Here is a 22180-nt window from a genome sequence, read left to right as displayed (position 1 = left end):
AAAATCTTGTAAAAAAAAAAAAAAAAAAAAAAAGAGACAGAAGTGACAGAATACTGTACATAAATTGTTACGTTAGGGACTTTTTAAATATGTATGCTATGAGGGTATATTATTGGTTTTGGGGAGTTTTTTTGCAAATAAGGGATTGCAATAAAAAAATACAAAATGGAAAAACACACCTTTATTTGGAAATAAAATATTGTCACCATACGTTGTACTAGGGACATCATTTAATTGCCGTAATAACTGCGTAATAATAATGGACAAATAAAATGTGTGGGTTTTAATTACAGTAGCAAGTATTATTTTAAAACTATATTGCCTGAAAAGTTCTTCTTCCCTTTAAAATGCATATAAAATAAAATAATTGTTAGCCAAAAAAAAGCACCACCCAAAAAAATCCGATTTGGTGGCGAACAAAACAAGATATTGATTATCTGGTGTGATAAGTAGTGATAAAGCTATTGGTAAATGAATGAAATGAGCACTGAAATGGGAAAATTGCTCTGGTCAATAAGGGGAAAACCCCTTAGTGGTGAAGTGGTTAAATAATGAATAGCATTGCTACATAAAAAAATACATTATTGATTTTGTAGGTCTAGTATGGGAGGAGGTCCATGGGGAAGAGAGGGGTGACACCAGTTACTGCATCAGGTGTCACCAACCATGGTGGCCCCTCTGACCTGCCTCTAATGTTTATCCTCTAGATATACAGTATATTTCCTCAGTCTCTCACGTGAAACAAGCATGCATATAATGGGTGTCATATAAATGTCAGAAGGCGTGATCTGCCTACTTGTACTAGGAGAGTGATTTAGAAAGAGTTACAGACAGATGATCAGTATTACTGCCAGAAAGAAGGAAATCTATAATGGCGCCACCCATATTTCTCTCACTGTGTTGAAAATACCAATGAGGTGGTCTGTATTGCAACAGGTCCACTTTATCCCTCATAAGATAAAACTGTCTGTGCTTTATCCCAAATATCATTCTTGCCATGAAACTTTCCACAGCTGTCCAGCAGAACAGTTCAGGGCCAATGCTATAAATAAACAGGAGTATAGATAAAGCACGCTGAAACATAGTCACGTATTGTAAGAAGCATGAGGCATGTTTACTAACCAGAGGGTATAAAAGGTATAGCTAACAGGTGTATGTCTTGCTTCACCAACATGTGGACCATACTAATTATTGCGAGCATTGCTGCAGCGTCTGCTGAACCCATAACCTTTTATGGGTAAGACTACTTTCCTATCCTACCTCAAACAAATCACCTGTTTGTGCTGAACTTAGGTGTGAAACGGTTCACTTATTTCTATTTGTTTTAAGGGATAAAGTGTTTCGTGTAGTGCCACAAAAGCCTGAGCATGTGCAACTTCTCCAGTCCATAGCCAGCTTCACAAAGGTAAGTTATGGATATCAATGCGCCTTCAAGCAAAGCTGACGAAAAAAAACGTATGATATAATGAATTGTATGTGTCATACGGATAATGAATAGAACATTAGCAGCAAAGTAAGGAGTCTGATATTTTTTATTTTCAGTTATATAGCTTTTTTTTTTATAACATTGCATCATTCTTTCAAATTTGCAGTTTTAAAACTACACGCTGTCTTTTAAGCTAATTTATAAAACAAAGCAGAAATAATGACCCTTTGAACTTTCCTGCAGTAAAACCTTATCTCAAGCTGTCTCTATATGTTTCTTGGCAGTTTAAGTGCTGCAGAAAACAAGACTGTAGAATAGCTCAGAGAAGCTCTTTTGCATAGATAACAAATGAAGTTTTTTTTTTAGCTCTTCCTGTACTGGAAAACAACATGAGACTTTTTTCTTTGGTACTAATGTTCTATTTCTTAGCTGTACTACACATACAATTTATTATCTCATAAGTTTATTTTCACGTCAGGTTTGCTTTAAACATATAATAAACCTATACCAGCATTTACACCTAGACATGCTTACTAAACGTCTGCTAACACATGAACTTGAAATTGAGCAGCACGTTGGCACTCTTGCCTTGCAATGCTGGTTTCAATCTGGGCCAGGGCACTGCCTGCATGTTGTTTCTATGTCCTTCCTATGTTGGCGACGGCATGAGTTTACTCTCTGCACTCTGGTTTCCTCCCACATTAAACATACAGTGACTTACCCAAAATTGACCTCAAGGCCGCAACATATAATTTTTTGTATATATTTTTTTTTATTTGAGAGTTACAGTCAATTTTTTAGATTGAATGTATCATTTAAAAAATCTGACCAATGTATCATACACATATGTAGTGGAGTAACTGGGGGAGCAGCCCAGAGCTGTGGGGGCCCCAACTGCTAACCTTCTCTTCCTCCGATATGTGGACCATACTTCTGATGTGTTTTTGTGGCTACATGTTATGGGTGTGAAGATCGTGATGGCCACGCTTGTTTTATGTCCCTTGTGAGATGGACCTCCAGGCTGTGACGGGCACCACGGGAAGGCAAGGGAAGGGGTGTGAACATTGAAGGGGCACATCAAAGTTTTGCATGGGGGCCCTATGAATTGTAGTTATGCCACTGCACCCATGTTTAACTTTTTTTTTCCAATTATCAAAAAGAATTATTAAAAATGTATTAAGAAAAATTGGTTGGGCCTTTAAATCAAGAAACTGACAATCTACCCTACATTTCTTCACAATCTATCCTACACCATTCCATTTTCTGAAACATTTTTTTTCGAAATATTCCCCACTCTTCATTGATTTATTTATGAAAAAATTGTAGTATAATAATGGTTTTTAAAAAATGCTCAGGAGTGTCCCAGTTCACACACTGCTCATAACCTATAAGGAGGGCAGCTGAAAGAGGCAATGACCCCCGTCTTTGCTGGGTTTTTTACTCCTGATAAGATTTCATCAGTGCAGAAACTGAGGGGTCTGCAGCTACCAGCAGACAATTACCGGTAATAATTTTACACACACACACATATATATATATATATATATATATATACAGGGAGTGCAGAATTATTAGGCAAGTTGTATTTTTGAGGAATAATTTTATTATTGAACAACAACCATGTTCTCAATGAACCCAAAAAAACGATTAGTATCAAAGCTGAATATTTTTGAAAGTAGTTTTTAGTTTGTTTTTAGTTTTAGCTATTTTAGGGGGATATCTGTGTGTGCAGGTGACTATTACTGTGCATTAGGCAACTTAACAAAAAACAAATATATACCCATTTCAATTATTTATTGTTACCAGTGAAACCAATATAACATCTCAACATTCACGGCTGTCCCCTCCAGAGGCAGGGAAGTGATCGGCTGTCATAGGCTAAAGCCTATGACAGTCGATCACGCTGATTGGCTGGCGGGGGGAGGGAGGGCTGGGGGAAAAAAATTGTAAAAAAAAAAAAAATAGAGAGAAATGTATTAATAAAATAACCAAACAAATATTTACAATAAAAAAAAAATACATTGGGGGAGCGATCAGACCCCAGCAACATAGAGCTCTGTTGGTGGAGAGAAAAGGAGGGGGTAGTGGCTGAATGGTGTAATGGTTAAGGGCCCTGCCTCTGACACAGGAGACAAGGGTTCGAATCTCGGCTCTGCCTGTTCAGTAAGCCAGCACCTATTCAGTAGGAGACCTCAGGCGAGTCTCCCTAACACTGCTATTGCCTGTAGAGCGCGTCCTAGTGGCTGCAGCTCTGGCGCTTTGAGTCTGCCAGGAGAAAAGTGTGATATAAATGTTCTGTGTTTGTTTGTTGTTGTTTGTGTGTTTGGAATCACTTGTGTGTTGAGTTGTGGGGCCCTGCAGCAAGCCCTTAAAGCTGCAGTGGCCCAGTTAGAGATAAATGGCCTGGTCTTTAGGGGAGTTTAACACTGCGGTCCTCAAGAGGTTAATATGCACTGGCAATGCGTTTCACTGGCAATAAGCTTATGTGGCTCAGCCACCTCTAAGCCCATCCAGTTGTTTTTGCTACTAAGAATGCGAACACACCCAGCTTGCCTGGACAACCGAGTGGAGTCAGGTTATATACCTCCACCTGCCTACAGCAGTTAGTTGCCCTTTTGCAACCTTCCTTTGTGAGAACACATTTTGTTATTTTGCTTTGCTATTCCCATTGTGACTTACTGCACTATCAGTGCTCCTGTTGTCTCTGTGTTTGTTTTTCCTCTGGGTGGTTGACAGACCACCCCCACACCTGCACATGTATATACAGATAGTCTCCTACTTACAAACAACTAGAAGTTGTAATGATCTGCACTGCTGTCTGCACAGGCAGACAGCTGTTTGACCATTTGTTAGGTCTGAGTGCTGCAGGTCCCTGGAAAAGAGACCTGTCTCTACTCTGCAAGTTGCAGAGTTGCTGTTCTGGGGAGGAATTTGCATCCACGTGTCATGCAAATTGCTTAGCTGCTTCCTCTGATGGCTTGCAGTATAAAAACCATTTCTTCCCAGAATTCCTTGCTGGTCATGATGGTTTGTTCCTGCTAACTTACCTGGAGTCTCAGCCTTTGCTAATTGTTTGCTAAGATTATCTTAGAGTAATTCCTTGGGACTGCACTAGCATTCTTTCTAGCGTAGTCAGGTTGTATTATCTGTATTGCCTTGTACTGTCTATCTGTTGCGATTGTCTTGTCGCCAGCGGCGGTCAACAGGAAATCGTTCTGTCTGTTGGGATCGCATTCACCCTAGCGGTAGAGGCGGTGGTTCCTTCTGTATTCTGCCTTAGGGGTGCAAGCCAGAGCAGCGGTTGCTACTGGTAGCCCCATCTGTCTGTCTGTCTGGATCGCATCCGTCCTAGCGGTAGTGGCGGTGGTTCCTTCTGTACTCTGTCTGGGAGTGTAGGCCAGAGCTGCGGTTGGTACTGGTTACTCCTTCTGTCTGTCTTGTCTGGAACGAACACTTGCTGTAGGCTCGGTGAGGTAACCGTTTAGCAAGTGTTTCGCGTTTTCTATTCATTTTCGTATTACATTGGTTAGTTAGGGTTGGCGTGTTTTGTCTCTGTTGCGCTTTTCATGTGGAGACCGCGCCATTAGCGTGTTTTGTCGCTGTTGCGCTTTTCGAGTGGCGACCACGCTTAGCGAGTGCGTTTGTTATTTTCCTTGGCGTTCTGATCATTGTTATTTGCTGTGTCTTTCTTGCTACACTTGTGCTCTGTCTTACTCGATCTTGTGTCACTGTTGGCACTTTTGCGATTGCGTTCCCACTTGGTTTCCACTGTTGTGTGTTCACCGTCGCCGGGTAGCGACTAGATTGGTGGGCACACATACATTCTGTCTCTGTGCTCACTCTCTCTCTCTGAGGGCATAATTCCCATCTGGCATCTGTGGCAGTGCAGAGGGGTTGTTCCTCTGCACTCCACAGCTCCATCTGCCGGTGGGAATTTCCCTCTACAAGTGCATTACACCAAAACTGGGTTATGTTGTTTCATACGCTTGTGGAGGATTTCCGCACATCTTGTGCGCTGACCACGGAAATAATTCCGCAATCGTTACAGTATGACCAGCCAAACCGAAATTCCCAGTGTAGAGGGAATTTCCGATTTGTACGATTTTTCTCAGGTTTCATTACCCAAAGCAAAGAGTGACTAGAATTGGGCTGCAATTCTGGAGGAAGTCCTCATGCCATTGTATGCAGCTAAGAGCTATACTTACTACCAAGAGCTATAGTTACATTCTGGGAGTCCGGATGTCATGGCTATTTTCATTTACTCTTTTTTGTGAATAAATATTCTGCTTTTTAAGAATTGGCAAGTGCTGGTCATCTTTACTTTTTTGCTTGCATCAAGTCTGTATTAGCCACACAGGCTAGACCTGGCACAGCCGTTGAAGCAAGATAGGTGTGCTGTCCAAGAAGTACGAAACATTACCCAAAGCAAAAGCATATGTAGATCCTATTATAGGGAGAATTATACATTATATTAAGGCAGTAAGTAAATCTATGCATGTTCCTGATCCTAACCCGTATGCGTGTTTCTTTGATATAGGGTTGTTTGAACCTCCATTTGCTCCATGGGAGATTGGGGCTTTGATTGAGGAGTTCGAGTTTGATTAAAGGGCGTTTTGCAATTTTTACATTGCAGAAAGCGAAGAGATTCTTAATGTGTACACTTTGATTGAATCTGATGAATGTTTTGTGGATCTGGTGATTTGTGTGTGGCAGACAATTTTGGATGAATTGCACACACATCAACCAATTGACTCCAATAAAGAGACAGAGTTATCAGATGATTGTTACTGTCTTTCTGGGGTAAAGCAAGTGAGTTTGGATCCCCTGCACTCCACAGCTCCATCTGCCGGTGGGAATTTCCCTCTACAAGTGCATTACACCAAAGCTGGGTTCTGTTGTTTCATACGCTTGTGGAGGATTTCCGCAGTGTCAGCGCACATCTTGTGCGCTGACCACGGAAATTATTCCACAATCATTACAGAAGTACAATGTTTCAGAGGTACAAACAAAGTTGTCTACATGTACAAAATACACAATACTATTTTTATATTACAAGTTTCTGTTGTTAAACGTTACAGTATAAACTGTTATAAGTAGTTTAAAACACTTTCACTACCTGACAACCTCTCTACGCCAATGGGCGTGGCCGCGGCGGCAGCCACAGGACCGCCTAACGCCAATTGGCGTCAGGTCCTGGGGCCGGCTACTGCAGGAGATCGCGCACAGGCTGCGCGCGCATCTCCTGCTTGAGGGGCAGAGCGCTCCCCCGCCTTCGGTCTCCAAGCGGCGATCGCCACTCGGGAGACTGTTAGACGGCAGTTTCGATGTCTATTTACTATGTACAGCGTTGTGATCTGCAGCAGCGCTGTACTGCATCAGCCTCTGACAGCTGATCACGCTAATTGGCTGGCGGGGGGAGGGGGCAGGGAAATAGAAAAAAATATTGCACATTTGATAAAAATAAATAAATAACATAAATATGTATAAAAAAATAAAATAAACACGGGGAGGGGAGCGATCAGACCCCACCAACAAAGAGCTCTGTTGGTGGGGAGAAAAGGGGGGGGGAATCACTAGTGTCCTGTGTTGTGCGGCCCTGCAGCTTGGCCTTAAAGCTGCAGTGGCCTATTTAGAAAGAAATAGCCTGGTCTTTAGGTGGGTTTAGCACTGTGGTCCTAAAGTAGTTAAAAGCACATGGAAAGCAACCCAAAAAAAAAATATATATATATATATATATGCACACACACACACACACACACACACACACACACACACACACACACACACACACACACACACACACACACACACACACACACACACACACACACACACACACACACACACACACACACACACACACACACACACACACACACACACACACACACACACACACACACACACACACACAGAGCATGAGTAACTATAGAGATATTACTGTGTACTCCTGTTTTTGAGAATCTACCATCAGGCTATACTGTAATGTTTCTTAAAATATAAGACTTCTTAAGCCTGCTTTTAACAGCTTAGTGTAATAAATAAAAGTGGCATGTGTGATAAACGTATTTTGTGCATCTGAACTGTTAATGTTGTTTAAGAATTGTTATGAGAATCGCTGTGGTAACACAGTGTAAGGCTTGCATAGCCCGCTGACACTGCTGCCCTAACAATACTAATATTTAGAGACTCCATGTTAGTGATGGACCAAAATATTCCAGGATTCTGGCACACCAGTGAAACAGCTATATTGTGCTTCTATCACTATCTAATCTCTGTGTCCGGCATGCCACTATTGTCACAATGCTTCAATAAAATGTGAGTCTTAGGCGAATAACACAATATAAATTAATTAAAGTCTCTATTAGCGCGCATCTGTATGTTTCAGTTATATTTGTTATTAGAGAGGGATGTGATAGGATGAAACATAACATTATTAAATGCGAATCAATAAATCTCATGAGAAAAGAATGTCATCACAATTACACTGTTATCTAATTAAATATACATTTCATAGCCATCAGCTAGAGACATGTAAACAGAGAACAATAGTTATTGTATTGTAACCTCACTAGAGCCTATTGCAATCCATTATACTCAGTTTCTATTATTAAAACTCACAGCCACAAAGGTCATTGATCTTCAGAGAAGTTTAGGCAGCCATCATGAAAACAGTTTGGCAAGCCTTTCGTTTGAGCGTTTTAACATCTAGAAGTTCTCAGATAATTGGCAGACAAGTTTAATGGCTTGCTGATGTTATTGATTGCTTAACAGGCTACAAGAGTACTGTGGCATAGATGGCTTAGTTCTCCAGTGGTTCGACTCCTTCCTGGCTGACAGAACACAAAGGGTAGCTTTTGGGACCTTCCCCTCCAACCCTATACCACTAAAATATGGTGTACCCCAGGGCGCAATACTATCACCTTTTCTGTTCACCATATACATGCTACCACTTTGAAAAATCATCCAAAAGCATGGCCTGATATATCACTGCTATGCTGATGACACCCAGCAATATTTAGCATTCAAACCAAGCATGACAGACCATACTCCACAAATATGAGTGCTTAGCTGAGCATCAGGAGTGGATAATTGATAACTGGCTAAAACTAAATGCTGACAAAACTGAGGTTCTCTTTATCGGAGGTCAGCGCTCGACACCAAAGCAGCTCCAGTCTAAGCCAGCACCACTAAGGATAGGGAGCTCAGACCTGAACTTAGACTCTGTGTGCAGTGTACTGATTGATGGGGATTTAAACTGAAACATTGCTTAATTAACCTAAGAAACTTTGCAAATATTAAGCACCTCATACCTCCAGCAGATCTTCCAATACTAGTTCATGCTTTCATCACATCACAGCAAGACTACAGCAATGTTCTCTATACAGGTCTTCCAAGCAAAGACCTGCACCACCTGCAATTAGTACAGAATGCCACTGCAAGGCTGTTAATAAGCCAACCCCACCTTTGCCACTTAACAATGATCCTTCGCTCACTCCACTGGCTGCTGATAAAATGGAGAATTCTATTTAAGATTGGCCTATTGACATTAAAATTCTTGCACAATCTGGGCCCTAGATACCAGAATTATTTGTTGCAACAGCATCACACCTCTCATAATCTTAGATTAAAAGGATCTAATAATTTGGTCACACCCAGAGTCCATCTTAAAAACTTTGACGACAGAGCCTTCTGCCATGCTGCCCCTACACTTTGGAACTCCCTACCACACCCAATCAGGACATCTCCTTCCAGTAGGTCCAAACTGAAAAGCTACCTCTTTAGTCTGGCATTTACGACCACCTATTTCCTCTGTAACACAGTTCAGCCTGCAACCCTGTATTGATCTAAGACATATCTATGAACTTTGAGTCCTATGGGAGAAAGGTGCTTTACAACTGTATATTGTAGTAATGTACCGAATTAATTTACTTTCTACTGCAATGTCAAGGGAGCAGGGGCAATTTAAAAACTAAAGGTCTTATCACTGCTTTATAAATTGGCCATGTATACTGTATACATGAATACATCTGCTCTGGACTCAGCTGGTGTCCGCAAACAGCTGGTTGCAGCACATCAGAGTCAGCCATAGAGAACCAGAGAGATAAATCATGCAAGAACAATGATGAAAAACCAAACTGATAAGAAGCTTATAATAATTAGCATCCAGAAGTCTAGACCATGTCATTGTGTAATTTCACTCCCAGCTGTATTGTGACACATGCCGAAATGGTTAATGCTATAAAACTGCTGAGCTGTATAAAACCTCCACTACAGGAAATGTGATATGGCACAATGACATTTTAATTATCTCTCAACATGTAGGAGTTATAGAGAAACTGCAGGGTGGTCACTGGGAAACACTGACTCCTCCATGCTTAATTCCTAACATTATATATACAGTTCACAGAGAACCTTCAGTTGGCTTTTAAAAATGATAATCTATATAGCATACATAAGGACAGGAAGTTTTTATGCAGAAATAGTAGTAGTGTGAGTAAGGGCTGGTGCACTCCAGGAGCGCTTCTGAATGCTTTAAAAATGCTAGTGCTTTGAAAAGTGCTTGGCTAATGTATTTGAATGGGATGGATCCAGGGCCGGGCCGAGGCATAGGCTGGAGAGGCTCCAGCCTCAGGGCGCAGGGTAGGAGGGGGCGCATAATTTATTCAGCTGTCATTCCTAATTGTGTTTGAAGCAGAAAGAAATAAGAAAAGGGGATACATGGCAGTGACTGCATGCTAGATAACTAGATATTAAGGTGTTGGGGAGGTTGTGGGCCCTGTGGCGCCTCTTAGTCTAATAGCAATCAGTGAGTGACAGCTGGGGTGGGAGGGATGGAGGGGCGCACTTTGGTGTCTCAGCCTTGGGTGCTGGAGGACCTTGTCCCGGCTCTGGATGGATCACACCAGAGCGAACACAAATGTGGGTCCTGCAGCATTTTTGCACTTTTCTAAGGCGATTCAGCCTCAATGTTAAGCATATGAAAGTGGAAAATCGCTCTGAAATGGGCAAGAACAGAGCACTTTACCAAGCGTTTTTGTTACAGAAGCTGTTCAGTTCCAGCTCTACTGTAACAAAAAATTAAATACGCTACACCAAAACGCCCCAAAAATCGCAAGGCATGATTAGAAAATCGCTAGGCACATGGCTAGAATCGCTTTGAAAAATCACTTCAAAAACTGCTGAGCGTTTGCGATTACACTAGCGCTTTTTGGTGTGCACTAGCCCTAAGGCATACATTCAGTGGCGTACCTAGGGCATTTGACACCCGGTGCTGGGTATTATAAGACACCCCCCCCCCCCCCCCCAAAAAAAAAAAAGGTGAAGGGGCAAAAAATGGGAGGCGCTATAACATGCGGCGCGCAAAGCGCGGCGCGGCAAAAAAAATGGGCGTGGCCATGATCGGATGAGGGCGGAGCTAACTGTAATTTGACGTGAACCCGGGTGAAAATACACGTAATGTGTGCAGATTTGCCCAGAGAATACGTTCAATCATGTCTGCAGATTTGCCCAGAGAATACATTCAATCATGTCTGCAGATTTGCCCAGAGAATACGTTCAATCATGTCGGCAGATTTGCCCAGAGAATACGTTCAATCATGTCGGCAGATTTGCCCAGAGAATACATTCAATCATGTCTGCAGATTTGCCCAGAGAATACGTTCAATCATGTCGGCAGATTTGCCCAGAGAATACGTTCAATCATGTCGGCAGATTTGCCCAGAGAATACGTTCAATCATGTCGGCAGATTTGCCCAGAGAATACGTTCAATCATGTCGGCAGATTTGCCCAGAGAATACGTTCAATCATGTCGGCAGATTTGCCCAGAGAATACGTTCAATCATGTCGGCAGATTTGCCCAGAGAATACGTTCAATCATGTCGGCAGATTTGCCCAGAGAATACGTTCAATCATGTCGGCAGATTTGCCCAGAGAATACGTTCAATCATGTCGGCAGATTTGCCCAGAGAATACGTTCAATCATGTCGGCAGATTTGCCCAGAGAATACGTTCAATCATGTCGGCAGATTTGCCCAGAGAATACGTTCAATCATGTCGGCAGATTTGCCCAGAGAATACGTTCAATCATGTCGGCAGATTTGCCCAGAGAATACATGCAATCATGTCGGCAGATTTGCCCAGAAAATACATGCAATCATGTCGGCAGATTTGCCCAGAGAATACGTTCAATCATGTCGGCAGATTTGCCCAGAGAATACGTTCAATCATGTCGGCAGATTTGCCCAGAGAATACGTTCAATCATGTCGGCAGATTTGCCCAGAGAATACGTTCAATCATGTCGGCAGATTTTCCCAGAGAATACGTTCAATCATGTCGGCAGATTTTCCCAGAGAATACGTTCAATCATGTCTGCAGATTTGCCCAGAAAATACATGCAATCATGTCTGCAGATTTGCCCAGAAAATACATGCAATCATGTCGGCAGATTTGCCCAGAAAATACATGCAATCATGTCGGCAGATTTGCCCAGAGAATACGTTCAATCATGTCGGCAGATTTGCCCAGAAAATACATGCAATCGTGTGGCAGACCTGTCCAGAAAACACTTCAATCGTGTAGCAGACCTGGCCAGAACATAAATGCTACCCCTGGCTGCTAATATAAATTAAAAAGAAAAAAAAAACCATTTACTCACCTGCAGCAGAGCTCCTGTTCCGGCCTCCGTCCAGTGCGCAGCTCCCACGATCCTCTGCAGCCAGCAACTCCCAAAGTCTCCAGAGCAGGGCTTCGGACATTTTACTATAGCCCTGCTCTGCCGCTGCGGTGAACTGATACGGCGTCTATTAGATGCCGAAAGTCAGTTCACGCTGGGGGGTGCTTGGAGAATTTTAAGGGGTGCTTCAGCACCCTAAGCACCCCCCCCCCCCCCCGCCACTGCCCCCAGTATAGGTAGCTAGCAGTTGCCCCCAGTATAGGTAGCTAGTTGCCCCCAGTGAAGGTAGTATAGTTGCCCCAATATAGCTAGTATAGTTGCCCCCAGGATAGGCAGCATAGCTGCTGCCCCCAATGTAGGTAGTGTTGCTGCCCCCAGTGTAGTTTGTATAGTGGCCCCCGTAGAGCTTCCCTCCAGTATAGCTAGTATAGTGGCCCCCATAGTTGCCCCAGTATAGCTAGTATAGTGGCCCACAGTTTAGATAGTATAGTTGCCTCCATTGTAGCTGGTATGGTGCCCCCCCCCCCCCAGTATAGGTAATATAGTGGCCCCCATAGATGCCCCCAGTGTAGCTAGTATAGTGCCCTGTGCCCCCCCCCCCCCCCCGTTTAGCTGCCTCCAGTATAGTGGCCCCCAGCTGCCAGCTAGTATAGTGGCCCCTAGTTTAGGTAGTATAGTTCCCCCCCTCCCCCCCCCCCCCCGTGTAGCTAGAAGGAGGGGTGACAGCAGGAATAGCGGCGGGGAGGGGGAAATATCCCCCCCTCCCTCACCTGGGTCCCCTCCTTCTGCCTCTCTTCTCCCCCAAAAATGCGGGCAGCGGGCCGGTGGCAGTGGGCAGCGAGCAGGCGAGCGCGGAGTATACTCACGTTACTTCCGCGTATCAGCCTGGAACGCTGCGTCGCCGTCACGTGCCTCTACTGCGCCTCCAATGATTGGAGGCGCAGAAGAGGCACGTGACGGTGACGCAGCGTTCCAGGCTGATACGCGGAAGTAACGTGAGTATACTCCGCGCTCGCCTGCTCGCTGCCCACTGCCACCGGCCCGCTGCCCGCATTTTTGGGGGGAGAAGAGAGGCAGAAGGAGGGGACCCAGGTGAGGGAGGGGGGGATATTTCCCCCTCCCCGCCGCTATCCCTGCTGTCACCCCTCCTCCTAGCGCTGCTCTTCCCCTCCTTAGTCAGGTGTAGGGGGGTCGTGGCGACACCCCCCTGGCTGACTGGTACCCGGTGCGCCCCGCCCCCCTGCGCCCTTAGGTAGGAACGCCACTGCATACATTTATCCCAAAAACATACAAATACGTTAAATGGCTTCCCCCATATTGACCCTAGACTACCAAGATAGATGTATAACTGTGGTAAAGACAGTAGACTATGGCTATGGGAAGGATTAGACTGTGAGCCCCTCTGAGGATAGTTAGTGACATGACTATGTACTCTGTAAAAGATGTCAGCACTATATACGGTAAATACTAAATAATAATAACCAATTGCATTAGAATTGTCAAGGAACTATTAATAATAGAAACAAAACAACTATCATAAAGACCAGACAGGTTACATACTGCACGTGTCTATTGTTTTCTCATATTATAGTCTGAAATGAAGTGAGAGTTGATTCACAATTAAAAGGAACCAGAAGCCAGAGGTATATGGAGGCTGCCATATTGATTTATTTATTTTAAACAAAACCAGTTGCCTGGAAGCGTTGCTAATCCTCTGCCTCTAATTAATTTAGCCATAGACCCAGAACAATCATGCAGATCAAAAGTTACTGATAAAAATCTGACAAGCTGCATGCTTGTTTCAGGCATGTGATTTAGACAGCCAAGGAGATCAGCAGGTGTAAGGCCTGGCGGATCTCTTGTTTTGCTTCAGTCTCTATACCCCAATCTAATACCACACTCTTCACCTATACGCCAAGCCCCCGCGTGAACAGGAGGCCAGTGCGCCTACCCGACTACCGTTACCCTGCAGGACTTCAGCATGCAAGGTATAGAGACTGAGGCTGAGAAGACAAGAGTACCACCAGAGCCCACAAAGCAAGACTATGCAGCTGGGTAATATAAGGTGATAGTACGGAATGCACTTGTGGAGGCAATAACACAAATCACACCAGAAGCTATAAACAAGGAAGCAAGCTAGCTCAGAGCGACCGCAGCTCTGAGCTTCCAATAACTGCCACAATAAACAAGACACAATGGCTGCTCAGAGCGACCGCAGTACTGAGCATCAGATGTCCACCACACTGAGTAAACAAGGACAAACATCAGACAGACAGAAGGAATGCTAGCCAATCTAATCGCTACCCCAGCGATAGCAAGCATCCACACAAGCACGGACAAGACAAACAGGAAGGAGCATAACTAATAGCAACCGCAGCTATAGTTACGACCACAGGAACAGACTGAAAGAACGCTTGCCAATCTAATCGCTGCCCCAGTGATAGCAAGCATCCACACAGGCACAGACTAGATAAACAAGAAGGAGCGTAACTAATAGCAACAGCAGCTATAGTTACATCCACAGGATCAGAACTAGCTGGAACGCTAGCCAATCACCACTGTAGTGAGGCTGCGTCCAGGCTAGCAGAGCTGGAAGGACTTCGCTGTACCTCCGCAGGTACAGCAAACATCAACAAGGAAATACAAGGCAAGGCAAAGTAATTCACAATTCATACATGGACCCCAGAAGGCAGCTTTGGCAGAGCTGAACACTATGACGGGCAAGGTGTGAGAGGAGGAGCAGACTTTTCTATGGACATCAGCCAATGAGAGCAGACATGCAAATTCCCACACAGCTGAATGGTAATCACTCAATCCTGTGTTAGTCTGATTGAAAGCTGCAAGCTGACAGCAGAAGGAAAGGATGCTCATTACAAATGCAAGCAATATTTTGCAACAATATGCATGCAGGAAATTCAGAACTGTCTGGTTGCAGTTCCACTGCAACTAACAGGACAGGCTACAGAATGGATCCTGACAGCAGGACAGCCTGGCAACTGGTATTGTTTAAAAAGAAATAAATATGGTAACCTCCATATCCCTGTCACTTCAGTTTCCTTTTAAAGCTGGGTTCACAGCCTGTATGTTACATAACATACGCATAATATGTGTGTACTGCAATTCACACAGCACACATTATAACATACACATCATTTCAGGGGCGTAACTAAGATTTGCCAGGCACCCCAGCAAAACCCTGACACCACTCCCCACCAGCCACATCTCTGTATTAGGTTTCCCCCTCACGTATAGCAGAGCAGCAGCAGCAGCGGTGTGTGATACTTTACCTTTTACAAAAGATTCTTCTCACTCCTCTCCTGGGTGCAGCTCCGCGCCCTGCAGCCTATCACGGTGCAGCTCCCATCTCTGCAAGTCATGTACCAATGGGAGAACGCAACTACACTGAAGAAAGGGTTGAGGATGACCTGTCCCGCCTCCGGAAGCTGGTAAAGAATCATGCTCCGCTGCTACTGCCCTGCTTGTAAGCACAGATTGTGAAGATTGGTGAAGATTGGAAAACTTTGACACAATATGGATGTACCATATATTTTTTTTCAGTTTTGTTCTTCATTGGGATGCATTAAAATAATTTTGTAGAAACTGATAAATAGAGAATGTCAAAAAAAACAAAAACAAAACAGAAATATGAGCCACTTAAAATGTCTTTGCTAAATATAAATTTGCCATCTTAAAACAGTAGGTATTTACACTTTTTCAGCTTTATGTGGCCCATCACTGTTAAGTATGCAAATCATGCCTTTATATCTATGAAAGCCAAACACATATCCAGAGCCACTAGTGCACAGTTTGCCTATAGCCTTGTACAAAGCCATACTAAACCAACTTGCATACTCCTGTTTAAGTCTGATTGGCCTTTATGGCTCCAAGTTTATGTTGCGCAAGAACCATTAGGATTTGTAAGAAAGTAAAAGGAACCACAAAGCCCCCTTACAAAAAGCTAGGTCATATAAGTGGTGGGGGAATTGGTTAGGTTCCTTTTAAGTCCCCAAATATCAGTGATTCTGGCTCAACATAAACTAACTGGGTACCCTGTAAGAATAAAATGCTTTGTTACCGACTGTGAAGACACAGAGGCAGCTTCAGTACTGTAATGCCGGACATGGGTGGAACAATCAGATGATCTACAGAGCTCGGACCCTTGCTGAAGGGTAGTCAGGCCTGGTCCGCCTGTGATGCCAAGTGAGACGCCTTCCTCAGGCAACAGAAGTCTGGAGGCAGCACCAGGCAGAAACAGGAAGTTAAGAGAGTGCCTGGCCAACCTATACTGGGGGCAACTGTACCTGGCTAACCTATACTGGGGGGTAACTGTACCTAGCTACCAATACTAGGGGCACCTATACCTGGCTACTTACCTATATTGAGGGTGTTTTTTTTTGGGGGGGGGGGGGGGGGCTCACCGTAGCTATAACGTGTGGTGCAAATTGTTGGGTGCTGTGCGATCATTCCAATTCGGGGGGAAGGGGCCACACCCTTTCAAGTTTGCCTCAGGCAGCAAAAAGTCTAGAACAGGCCCTGAGGGTAGTGTATGCAGAAGGCAGTGCAGAGGTGCTTGAAGGGAGGACTATGTGTTATATACATGTTTAAATACTGGATTAGGACACGGGAGTATGAGTGTCTTATATATAAGGTGGCCAGTCCTATTTAATGTAACTTACACTCATAATTGATTTTCCTGCATGCATATTGTTGCATAATATTGCTCGCATTTGTAATGAGAATCCTTTCCTTCTGCTGGGGCTGTTCATTATTGTCTGCCTTCTCTTGTAGCTGGACTTCTGGGTTCCTGATTCAGCTTTGCTTCTCGAAGTAGGAAAAACTGCAGATTTTCGTGCTGAATATGACGTAGCCTATGACGTTCAAGCTCTTATTGCTCAAAGCGGGATGCCATTTGAGTAAGTGCAATACAAAACGATTAAAAACACTGTGAAATCTATTTTACTGCAAAATCATGTGCAAATAAAACAGAATAAAGACGAAATTAATGTACGTTTAAAAAAATCAGTTTTACCGTGCCCAGTAGTGGCAAAATATGGACCTAAATGACAACTTTAGTCTCAGTGATCCTTAACCACTTGAGTACCAGCCGTCTCTGGCCCCTTAAAGGGACGCTTAAAGCGGATCCGAGATGAAAAACTAACTATAACAAGTAACTTGTCTATATATCTTATGTACAGTTTAGATGGTTTAAACAGCAAATCTGACTGCATACTGCTTTAATAGAATATGATTATTTCTTCCTGTGATACAATGACAGCAGCCATGTTGTTTGTAAACATTACACAAAGGCAGGCTTATCTGCACCAACAGCACTCAGACTGAAAAAAAACTAATCCCCCCTCCTCCCCTCTGCCTCTGAAATCTCTGGCTAGTAATACCTCCCCCTACTCCTGCCCAGACTGAGCTCCCATGAGCCCTTGCTACTGCCTAGGCTCTCTGAAAACTAAGGGTGGGGCTTATTTAGTTTATAGGGAATTAGAGTATTAAAACAAAAACAAAAAAGTATTTGGCTTGAGAAAAAATGAGTTTTACTCACCTGGGGCTTCCACCAGCTCTCTGGTGCCCACGCAGTCTCACTCGGATCCTCCTGGCCCCGCCGGCATCTACTTCTCTTTTCGGTGACAGGCACCGACAGGTCTGGGAACGGGAGTGATTCTTCGCGTCCCTGCTCGCAATAGCAGTATAGAGGGCGCTATTGCGGCTAGGAATGCGAAGAATCACTCGCGTTCCCAGGTCTGCCGGCGCCTGTCACCGAAATCGAAAGTAGCTGCCGACGGGGCCAGGAGGATCCGAGTGAGACTGCGTGGGCACCGGACAGCTGCAGGAATCCCCAGGTGAGTAAAACTCATTTTTTTTCTACCCTTAAGTGTCCCTTTAAGGACTAGAGACTGCTGGTACAAAAAACAGGGCTCACCGATGTCACATCGCAAAGATCCGTCGCTCTCGCCATTCGTGCCTCTCCCATCGCTGACTGGCTCACAGTGATCACAGGGTCAGGAGCCAATGAAATCGACTCCTGTCCGTCTCACAAAGCTCTGCTGGCATAGCCATGGTCGAGTGAGTGTTTTATCCTACTTTAATGCAGAAAAAGAGAACAATCTTGGCCCATAGATATTAATATTATACCTGCAGGTATATTATGCCTTCAATTTTGTATTAAAGTATTGTTATATATTTGTCCATACCAATAGATGGCGCTATTTCCTATGGGGCAAGCTTTTTCTCTGTAACATTGTCTCAGCACACTCAGGTCCTCATGGTTTGAGCAGGTGCGGATCTCTCTCCTTGTTTCAGTGATACTTAACACCACTATACCTAAAGATCCCATTTTTTTATTAGGTATAAAACCTGGAAAAGTTAAAAACACAGACTTATAAACGTACACAGTATATTGAAGCCATTGCCAAAACATACACAGCCTCATAATGGGCCCGATTCAATTCACTTTTTTCAGTTTTCTCCTAGGAGATATTTTTTCAACTTCTGTTTAAAATAACTTTTGCATTCTGCAATTTATTGAAAAGGTACCAAAAAGTAGGTGAGAAAGTACAGATGAGTATTTTCTTGCTTGCTGGTTGCTTAAAGGGTCACTTAAAGGGAAGGTTCAAGCAAAAAAAAAAAAGTGAGTTTTACTTACCTGGGGCTTCTACCAGCCTCATGTAGCCATCCTGTGCCCTTGTAGTCACTCACTGCTGCTCCAGTCCCCCGCTGGCAGCTTTCTGACCTCGGAGGTCAGGGCCACATTGCATACATTTTTACGCATTCCAGCTAGTGCAGGAACAAAAATTTACGTGTTGCACCACTAACACGTAAAAATGTATGCGTTAATGTTCCTGCACTAGCGGGAATGTGTAAAAATGTATGCAATTCGGCCCTGACCTCCGAGGTCAGAAAGCTCCCAGCGGGGGACTGGAGCAGCAGTGAGTGACTACGAGGGCACAGGATGGCTGCATGGGGCTGGTAGAAGCCCCAGGTAAGTGAAACTCATTTTTTTTTTTTTGCTTGGACCTTCCCTTTAAGTCAACCCAAAAAATGAGCTTTACTCACCTGGGGCTTCCAATCTTCCGTCTCCCTCCGATCCTCCTGTCCCCACCGGCAGCCCCTTCTGGTTTCGGCGATAGGAGCCAACAGGCTGGGAACGCGAGTGATTCTTCGCGTTCCCGGCCGCAATAACGCCCTGTATGCTGCTATATGGTATATGATATATGCTATAGCAGCATACAGGGCGCTATTGTGTTCGGTAATGCGAAGAATCACTCGCGTTCCCAGCCTGTCGGCTCCTGTCGCCGAAACCGGAAGTGGCTGCCGGCGGGACAGGAGGATCGGAGGGAGACGGCGTGGGCACCGGACAGCTGCAGGGGGCTATTGGAAGCCCCAGGTGAGTAAAACTAATGTTTTTGAGATGACTTAAGTGTCCCTTTAAAGTGTACCAGAGCTCAAAAATAAAAAGATTTTATACATACCTTGGACTTCCTTCAGCCCCATCCACCTGGAATGCTCCCACGCCACTGTCCTCAGCTTCCTGTATCCGCCGGTACCGGGTCCCCGCATTTCCGTCAGTCAGAGCCAGTCTAGCATAAGAGAAGTGCGCTGTTTGCATATCTCCTCAGCAGCCACTGGAGAGATACGTAGAGGGCGCACTTCTCCTGCGTAGACTGGCCGCGATGACGAAGTGCGGGGACCCGGTTCCTGAAGCTGCGGGCAGCGGAGGACGGCGGCGTAGAAGCAATCCAGGCGGATGGGGCTGGAGGAAGCCCCAGGTATGTAAAGAATCTTTTTTATTTTTTCAGTTCTGAGTCCCTTTAAAGAGCAGCTGTCAGCCATACTATCTCAGGGGGAAAAAAACACATATATAAGTACATCAATACTTGCTCTACTTAAATAACATATGTATTGCACTGTCCACATTTTGATTTTAGTGATTTTTCTATAGTAAAAAAAAGAGAAAATACTTCTTAGGATTTTCCATTTTGACACTGTCTATCTTGAAACCAATCCTGACATAATTTCCTCCCTTACTCTGTCTGTGTATCATTGCCCGCCCTCCACCCAGTCTTCAGACACTCCCGGCCAGCTCTGCAATAGAAAGTGCATTGTCTCAGCATGAGAAATATTGGCCAATCAGAGAGGAACAGAGGTGTGGGAGGGGAAAACGGGAGGGAAGGAGGCTTCAGCCAATCCGCCTGCATTAGCTATGTCTGAAGGGAAAGTAAAGAAGAAAAAAAGAAAACCCAGCATGCCCTGCAACTTAATTTGTGCGGCAATGTAGCAAATAAGAGCCAGGGAAACTGGGGAATTATGTTTTATGGAGAAGAAAAGTGAGAGTAATTTCTTTAACTTATGGATTGCCTGATTAGCATCCTTATTACTTGTTTACCAGATAAAAATAAAGAATTAATTTTTGATTTTATGTCTGACAGTTCAGGGCCGTTTCTTGGGCAGTGCGGCCAGGGCGACCGCCCTGGGCGCAGACTGGCAAGTGTAAAAAGGGGGCGCAGGCAGAAGGACATAACCGCTAGGGAGCTGGTGATGCGCGGTGCAGCCAAATAGAAGAAGAAAAAAGATTACCAGCGCAATTAACTTCCTTGACTCCTCCTGGGCTGCCTGCGTCCGTCACCCCCGCATGATGACACCTGATGTCCTGTAGCGGTACTGCAGGCTGTCAGTGCGCAGTGCCCATGGACGAGTCAGCTTTCTGGGCTCTCTTCGACTGTGTGTTTTTCTGGTCCCTGCTTCCTCCTAGATGGTCACTAGTAAGTAGGCAGATCTACTTGTGACCTGTGGCTGTGTGACTGTCCCTAAAGAGTAAGGGTTCGTGAGTCCACAGGGTGGGGGGGATTCATGGGGGCGCAATTTTTACACCCTCGCCCTGGGTGCAATTTTGCCTAGAAACTTCCCTGTGACAGTTACACTGTTACACATAAGTTGCTTATAATCTGAAAATTTCACCTAATAGAAAAAGTGATTTGGATTGAGCCCAATGTAACAAGCCCGATCCTCCCATTCACAAGGCATTAAAAAGAAGAAGATCATCGCAAGTGAGTGAACCCCCTCTGACCCTGTCTGCAGGTTCAGTGCTGAATGGTTCTTAAGTGTGGTGCTCAGTTGAATTCAGAACAATGTTCCAAACTGGAACATCAACACTAGAATGTAATACATTGTTCAGAATACACATTTTTATGTTAATGATCCTGGTTTCAGCATCAGAAACACTTCCTACATCCACATATTGCTGTATAAAGGAAATACTAAGGCAGGGGACACACTTGACTGTTTTCGTGCACGTTTTCTGCACAGAAAAACTGAGAACTCATGTTAATCAATGTGCTAGTGCACACTTACTGTGTTGTTCGCATGCAGAAAAAAAAACTGACATTCTGCATGATGACTCTGCACATTTTGGCAGTTTCCTCTATTATTTACATCAGCTGCTGTGAAAGAACGCGCACGTTTTCCTGCATGGAAACACACTTGGTGTGCAGAAAAAGTATGCAGGAAAACGCGCGCGGAAAACTGAAAGTCAAGTGTGTACCCTGCCTCAGACTCCTTCATGAGGACATGAATCGGAAGATTTTTACTACCTACTGTAAGTGACAGCAACATACGAAGTCATTTATAGTGCACTTTACTCTGGGAGAAATGTCTTTTATATACAGTATGTGTTTATTTTAAATTTTGCTATTTTGTGTGACAGTAGGACTTTAAATTTAAACAACATCTCTATTGAGTAAGAAAGGGAAGGTATCCCCACCTTGTCGTTAAGAAAAATCCTATTTGATTGTGAAAGTGTATTGGTGACCGATCGGAGGCTATCCAGGCTAGAGCAGACAAGTTTGTGAACTGATAAGTGATCGGAAGGACATTTTTGCCAGTTTTCACTCAAAAAATGAGACAATAAAAAGTCTTTGCAAACATCAACAAGTTGGGTGACTTGCAGCATTTGCTGATACCTGCTCCACACTACTGAGTCATTTTTGGTTTCGGGGTTTTTATAGCAGCATAGCAAAGATGTAAATTAATTTCTACTTTGTAATAAGAAACAAATACGTTTTATGGTGT

At 44.2% G+C, this 22180-nt stretch overlaps 1 protein-coding gene across 1 annotated transcript in view; it reads left to right on the top strand.

The window, feature by feature from the left end:
- Window positions 1-1147: 1147 nt before the first annotated feature.
- Window positions 1148-22180, top strand: part of LOC137570541 (carboxypeptidase B-like) — a 48224-nt gene continuing 27191 nt past the window's right edge. The window contains exons 1-3 of the mRNA XM_068279234.1: window positions 1148-1237; window positions 1330-1405; window positions 16892-17016. Coding sequence (XP_068135335.1) covers window positions 1155-1237; window positions 1330-1405; window positions 16892-17016 — 284 coding nt within the window. The 5' untranslated portion in view covers window positions 1148-1154. The remainder of the gene's footprint in view (window positions 1238-1329; window positions 1406-16891; window positions 17017-22180) is intronic.

Source organism: Hyperolius riggenbachi, chromosome 4 (genome assembly GCF_040937935.1).
Source record: "Hyperolius riggenbachi isolate aHypRig1 chromosome 4, aHypRig1.pri, whole genome shotgun sequence".
Taxonomy (NCBI): domain Eukaryota; kingdom Metazoa; phylum Chordata; class Amphibia; order Anura; family Hyperoliidae; genus Hyperolius; species Hyperolius riggenbachi.
Note: the sequence above shows the minus strand (reverse complement) of the source record. Positions and strands in the feature narration are given on the sequence as shown.